General features: G+C 40.4%; 1 protein-coding gene across 1 annotated transcript; it reads left to right on the forward strand.

The window, feature by feature from the left end:
* Positions 1-1,491: 1,491 nt before the first annotated feature.
* Positions 1,492-5,412, forward strand: LOC135463342 (lens fiber major intrinsic protein-like). Its single transcript, XM_064740602.1, has 6 exons — positions 1,492-1,689; positions 2,853-3,040; positions 3,904-4,108; positions 4,343-4,423; positions 4,624-4,735; positions 5,228-5,412. Exons 1-6 carry the CDS (start codon positions 1,492-1,494, stop codon positions 5,410-5,412), a joined length of 969 nt encoding a protein of 322 aa, XP_064596672.1.
* Positions 5,413-7,406: the final 1,994 nt, after the last annotated feature.

Below are 7,406 nucleotides of genomic sequence, written 5' to 3' on the forward strand. Positions count from 1 at the left end.
GCTGATGTTCTCCTGTGGGTCTTTTAATGTGTGTGTGTTAAACGTAATGACAACACAGCATTTCGAGTAATTCTGGACCAGTGACATCTAATAAATTACAATTGACATGACTGCCTTTTTTTTTCACCTAATTCTGCTTAAGCCATGATGTTAGGGTGTGTAAATTGCCGTCGTTTATACGTTTACATGAACAGTTAGAGTGAACCCCTGACTGAGGTAACTGACAAAGAGGGCGTATTTCACAGGTTACGTGTGACCATTTACCAGCTATTACACTGTAATCGCTGCTCTGGTCTTACTTTCTATGCGGTACATCTATCACACTGTCGCCGCTGCTCTAGTTTTACTCTACGCTGTATGTGTATCACACTGTCGCCGCTGCTCTGGTCTTACTCTCTATACTGTACGCCTCTAATTACATTGCATGCGGTAATCGGGTGTTGAGCATTAATCTGGTGGTATAAACATAGCCGTTAAGCTAGACCGGATTAAGAAATGACGTTCAAATCTCATACTGAGATAACATACTGAGGGTCAGCTTATTGCATTCCAGGCCTTGATGTTTTACGACAACATTTGTTAACCTGGTTAGTATTAAGCCAAACGCAAAGTACCGTTATAAATACACTATATACAACTGCTATAATCTACAGTGTATTCTAACAGCTGATCTGCCGTTATGTAATTAAATGTATGCTGAGCATTACGCTCTACAGCTGGAGGATAGCAAATGGAATTTCTGTGGACGAACCCTTGAGTCAAGAAGCCTAACACCTCTTAAGGCTGGACTGTCTCGTTTGCTTACGTTCAGACATGCCCATGAGCTTATATATAGACTGTTTCCTTATCGCAAGAGTTTTACAAAATAACTTCAGTTTGCGTGGAACATTTTTCGACGTAAGGAATTGTTTAGGCTTATAGTGAGATTTCCTTCTGCCTAGAAGTCAGTACTGTAGTAATATTTATTTGAATATATTCGACGGGTAATGAGTATGTAGTTTTCTTGTTCTGATTCTGCGCATGGCGGAGAGAAACCCAGGTATCTCATTCCAACGAATGACAATCCCAAGGTTCTTAAACTGGCAGAAAAGAAAGTTTTAGCTGTTTACCCTTCATCTCAGCAGCAGAAACGTTAAGCCTCTCGAATCCACGGTTCCATGGCCGCTACTCTTATTTGTATATAAAGAATAGTTTTCGGATCCGCTAAAATTCGCTACTCGGAAGATCTGTCAAGAAAGGGTTGCTGTTTCGTGTGAAAGCAGTATCAGCATCAAGGTGCCATTCCTCTATGTGCAAAAACAATAACAGCATCAAGACATCGATGGGATTGGATTTAATTCTTGGTGTTTCATCTTGAGGACTTTTTTTGGATAAGACATCAGGCCATTGTTAAAGCGGACTTCTAGGAAAAGGATGACGTGATTGTTGGCGACTTCTAAGAAGATTATTCCAACTAAGAAAAGGCTGCATATTTTGTGAAAGATAACAGATATGGAGGTTCTATTTGTTCACCTTGCTAGAAAAGTCGATAGTTTACGAAAAGGGGAAAAGAATGCCACTTCCGACTGCAGTATTTCTTGTTCGATATGGCGGGCCATGATGGCAGAGTTTATCGGAACGATGTGTCTGGTACTTATCGGCTGTGGAGTTGCCATTACAACTAAAGATACAGAGGAAGGGATAATAAAGGTAAAATGCAAATGACTGAAAGCCAAAAACTCTAAAAGCACACTTAATTCATCTGAATAATCAAACTTTACGAAATAATACTTTTTTATGAGCTTCTCGTCACTTATAATAGCTAAAACAATTATTTGTCAGGAGTCAGGGAGCAACCTGCGGATGGTCGTGGGTTTCCCCGGGCTCTGCCTGGTTTCCTCCCGCCATAATGGTGGCCGCCGTCGTATAAGTGAAATATTTTTGAGTACGGCGTAAAACACCAATCAAATAAATAAATAAATAAATAAATAAATAAATTTGTCAAGAGTGTTTTTATGACAATATTTTCGATGTCAAGTATTCGCTAAAGAATAAGGGAACAAAACGTGTAATTGTCCAATAAGAGAGTTGTGCAAGTAGTTGATTATGTTACCACAGCTGTTTACTTCCACAAAATTAGATGCTTATAAAATTTGGATAATACTGAAGAAATATCACGCTTCCTCTGCTACAAATATGGCAATTTAACCCAGGAAAGTCAAACGTGAACAAGGTGCGTGCTCAAAGGGGTAGGAGGTGTGACTACGAAGTTTTTGCACAATTACGTATTCTGTCGCACCCTTATTACAGGAAGGAATATGTAGTGCGTTAACTAATGATTAGGGCTTTTGTATCCCTTTCCTCAAACTTTTTATTTCCATCCTCACTTAAGTTTTCTTAATTATTCGAAAATAACTTTGTCTGATTGCTTTTCCTACATATCTGCCGTAAATTTAGTATTGCGGTGTCGGGACAGATAGTCATAACAGCTCAGACATTTGTTAATTTTTTAAATGACGTTGTTCGGTGACTAATGGCATTGTCTATTCTAGAGAACCAAACGGCCCTTGAACAATGACGTTCAGTGAAAGGAGAAATGGTCATTGTTTGATGAGCTGATTGTTTTTGGTCAACATTTTGTTTAATATGAGAAAAAATAGCTGAAAACAATTCATTTCTTTTGGTAATTGCCTATATACTATGGAAAAGACACAGAAAATGACACACATTTTATTCAAGTGGACCTGCTTTCGATTTCGCAATACATGCATCCAGTAATTCAAGGATGTTTATATTGAGATCTTGAATGTCTGCAGACAATATAGGATACGTGGCAATGAATCAATGATGTCTCTACTTTGACTTGTTCACAGATCGCGCTGGCGTTTGGTCTGGGCGCCATAGCCTCCGTTCAGATGATTGGTCACATTTCCGGTGGTCACATCAATCCTGCAGTCACAGTTGCCAGCGTGATATCATTGGACACGGGCTTCCTCCGAGGACTGTGCTACGTCATCTCACAATCTGCCGGCGGGATTGCTGGAGCAGCCATATTGTTAGGGTATGCTTACATAATGCATCGACACTGAAGAAACTTTAAAGTGTACATAAAGTTAAAAACGTTGTGACCTTCCAAGTAAAGGTAGCAGACAACTGTGTCCAGAAATACTTCAAGCTGACCAAGAAATTCTACACAATCTTTATTATTGAATTATTTTCTAAGACGGGTTTTTGAAACCATATTTTCCAGAGATTTTTCACATTGCAAAAATCCATTAAAACCTATTAGAATGACCCTAAGATAGTTCATCAGAGAAATAACTACAGTATTTTCAAATATTTCATGCACATATACGGGATATTCTCAGAATCTGTTAAACATGATTACTTAAATGACCTGTTGAGACACCTTTCATTATGTATCTTTTCTATAAGGAATCTTCAGATATATTGAAGAACAAACTTACTCGTATTAGCCTGCTCAGTACAGTGTATTTGCAGTTATGTCTTTTCAGCTGTATAGATCTATCTAATACCGGATATTACACATTTTATTATTTTGAGTATGAATGTCATGTGTTCCCACAGCTGTCTTAGTGTGCATGGTCACGTGTTTAGTCTTGTTATTTCTCACATTTGTGATGTTGATATTTTCCAGCACTGTTCCCTCATATTTATGATGTTGATATTTTCCAGCACTGTTCCCTCACATTTATGATGTTGATATTTTCCAGCACTGTTCCCTCACATTTATGACGTTGATATTTTCCAGCACTGTTCCCTCATATTCATGATGTTGATATTTTCCAGCACTGTTCCCTCACATTTATGATGTTGATATTTTCCAGCACTGTTCCCTCACATTTATGATGTTAACGTTTTCCAGCACTGTTCCCTCACATTTATGATGTTAACGTTTTCCAGCACTGTTCCCTCAGCAGTCTCCACCTCCCTTGGATCCACCGTACCGGCACCTAGCGTTACTTATTGGCAAGCATTTGGGGTGGAGTTTGTTCTCACCTATATTCTCGTGTTCGCTAACGCCGCCATTTCTGATTCCAACGCGCATGTCGCCGGTCACACGTCACTTCCGACAGGGCTGATTATAGCCGGTCTTCATCTTCTCGGGGTAAGTTTGTACATTAATTACCAACACGCAACTGCGGAAATCATTTCAGCCTTGTCGGATATGTTCAGCTACCTGTAAATGTAGCTACCATGTGTGTGTGTGTGTGTGTGTGTGTGTGTGTGTGTGTGTGTGTGTGTGTGTGTTCAGTGGTTCAGTGTCGAAAAGCGGTATCCCCTCATATAACCAAACAAATTCATCGGAGCAATTGCCTACTTGACTTAAACTTTCCAACAGATACCACTGACCGGATGTGGGATTAATCCCGCGAGATCTCTCGGACCTGCTGTTATTTCCGGAACATGGACACACCACTGGGTAAGCCATGTAAACTCTGTAGACTCTGTAGAACCTTGTGAAGTTCGAAAATATAAAATGTCTCGGTGTATCCAAAATTTTCGCGAACGAACCAATGAAAGAATAAAAGTGTATAAATAGCGTTTTACCCACTTGACATTTGTGAAAGTAACACATGTAGTCGGTTGCAGTTGTGATGCATTTTAGTTTTATTTTCTCAGGTCTACTGGGGTGGTCCGATAGGGGGCGCTATACTAGCTAGTTTGTCTTACAAATATTTGTTAAGCCCGTATAGACACTTGCCTAGCGTGGAGGAAGCCATCGAGAAAGTAGGTAAGCTAAACCGAAGATATTTTATCATGTATATGCAGGAAGCTGAATTTAAACAATGATTTAAGAAAAGTTGCAATAAGAAGTTGTCAAGCAAGTGCCAAACAAGTTTTTTCAAACATACAAGTTTGGCATGGCTGTACACCACTTTTCAAAATGCTACTATTTTGGCCTTTTGATCTACATATGCGAAATACAAGACTCTGGTCCGTATTTGGATAGAAACCTCTTCGTCAGGCGTATTTTGACCTGGGTCATTCCATCTGGTGAGCTATATACACACATATATTTATACCCTAATTAGATTCAGTCGTTCCTAAACTTCAAGTTTAAAAGCCTAAGCGACATAAGTGCTAAAGACCTTGGTACTCACAATACTCTGATCGCCACAATACCACCTGCAATATCAATATGCACACTGTATACGGCATAAATGCGTAATCATCGACCATCTGATTCTGGTAAAACATGGCCGTCTTCCCTCTCTCTTTTCAGTACACAGTGACCCTATACTAGCAACAATCCGAGACTTGTCTACTCAGAGTCAGCTGGCGACGGTCAACAAGTCCCTGCCTTCTCGGGGCCGCACGCTTTGGGAGAGACCAGATATTCCTTCCGTCTACAGGCCGGGGTCAGAGTATGAAATCATCCCACATCTCCTAACAGAGGACCGGGTGTGACCAAGACAGGCAGACAGGCAGGCGTACAGACTACATCCCGTCTGTTTGTGTACCTGGGTCAGAGCATATGACATCATTCCACATCTCTAACAGACGAGGAGGGGGGTGGGGGTGGGGGTGACATACAGACATTCAGGCGGACAGACAGGCAGACAGATAGAAAGACATATTCATGATATTCTCTCCGTATACATGTATACATTCTGAGATCAGAGAATGATACTCTTCCATATCTCCTAAGAGACAGACAGACAGACAGACATACTGACGATACCCCGCTTCGTATACATTCTGGGATCAGAGAATGATATTCTTCCATATCTTCTAAGAGACAGACAGACAGACATACAGACATACTGACGATACCCCGTTTCGTATACATTCTGGGATCAGAGAATGATATTCTTCCATATCTCCTAAGAGACAGACAGACAGACATACAGACATACTGACGATACCCCGCTTCGTATACATTCTGGGATCACAGAATGATATTCTTCCACAACTAGCAAAGATAAACGGAGGAGGGCAAAAACGAAAGAGGGCAAAAACGAAAGAGGGCTGAGGGAGAAACTGGCAGATAAATGCAGTCAGGCAAAAGGTTTTATAGACAGCAAAAGCGCTAGCGGCCTGGGATTGGGGCGAATACAGACAGACTGGCCTGTCGGATCTCATAATTACGGACAGTGCCTTGGAGGGACACGCTGACACGCAGACAGGCGAGCAGACAGGAAATCATTATTTATGCTCGAGACCAAATTCACTGCGCGAAACCAAAAGATCATTTAATTTATGGGTTTATAAATCACATGAATGAAAATTTTAAAGATGGACGATTTCTGGACGCCAATATATTTGTTTCCACGGTCTTGATAATAAAGAATTTTTTGAATTCATACTTCTGGGCCCTAACTCTAAATCAAGTGTTCAGTTTTATACTTAGTCCAAATATCTTTACGTAAGAGTATATTAAATATGAACTTAGTCTGTTGCTCTTGTACTTCGTCATGACTTCGTAATTCCTTGTCATGACGGATAGTGTATCCTCATTTGATCGCCCTGCAGAAGACACAAGACAAGATACCGCTCGATCGACAATTGCCCCTACGGACATTTTCCCCTTTGGGCATTTCCTTTTATGTACATAAGTAAATAAGTCAATAAATATACGAGCTGTATTTTATATATTGGGCCACAGAAGATTGATTCTGTCTTCACCACATTATTGGGTTTTGAGGCACATTTTGCCCAATTAATGCCCAAAGAAATATACATGAATTCGTTTTATAATATTGGAGATTATGGATGATTGCTGATTTCATTGTCTTGTAAAAGTTCCGCTGTAATTGAATTAGTGAAGTTGTGTAAGACTGGGTACTACCACTTGACACAAGGACTGGGTATCCCAACATGCCGGCCATTGCATAAGATCGTACCATACTGATTATGACATTTCCACCATGTTATGCATATAAGTATACTTATGGAGGGGGGCGCGAAGAGGAAAATGTCCGCAGTGGGAAATGTCGGCGGGGGAAATGTCGACAGAGGGAATAGTCAATGGGGAAAATGCACATAGAGATAAATTCCATAGGGAACAAAGTTCTATGGGGAATAGTTCATAGGGGGAAATGTCCATAAGGGGAATCCGTCCATCTCAAGTCGACACCGAAGTGACAAATTAAAATGATGGTATATTTCATGGTTTTAAGCTGACTGAATCTAGACTTATGCATGGTCGAATCCATCCACACCTCCCGTCTATTGCGGTCATATGAAATGGAAACTTCAACCGTTCTTATGTAGTGACTACACGTTAACCTTGATTGCATTGCACTAGTCCGTTTTGTTGATCTTTGAGGGCCGTAGGAATGCATGTGTCCTACAAGATTTGTGTGTTATAATTACTTTCTGGTCGTCTGTTGACTTCATGTTATTTCATTTACACGTATCAGTTAAGAATAGCGCTTACATACAGTAGAAATAGGCATGGG

The sequence above is a fragment of the Liolophura sinensis genome, chromosome 3 (genome assembly GCF_032854445.1).
Source record: "Liolophura sinensis isolate JHLJ2023 chromosome 3, CUHK_Ljap_v2, whole genome shotgun sequence".
In the NCBI taxonomy this organism is placed as follows: domain Eukaryota; kingdom Metazoa; phylum Mollusca; class Polyplacophora; order Chitonida; family Chitonidae; genus Liolophura; species Liolophura sinensis.

Coding starts and splice junctions, on each gene's coding strand:
- LOC135463342 (XM_064740602.1), top strand. CDS start 1,492: ATGGAGGTTCTATTTGTTCACCTTGCTAGAAAAGTCGATAGTTTACGA. Junction 4,424..4,623: donor GAACATGGACACACCACTGG/GTAAGCCATGTA, acceptor TTATTTTCTCAG/GTCTACTGGGGTGGTCCGAT. Junction 4,736..5,227: donor GGAAGCCATCGAGAAAGTAG/GTAAGCTAAACC, acceptor CTCTCTTTTCAG/TACACAGTGACCCTATACTA.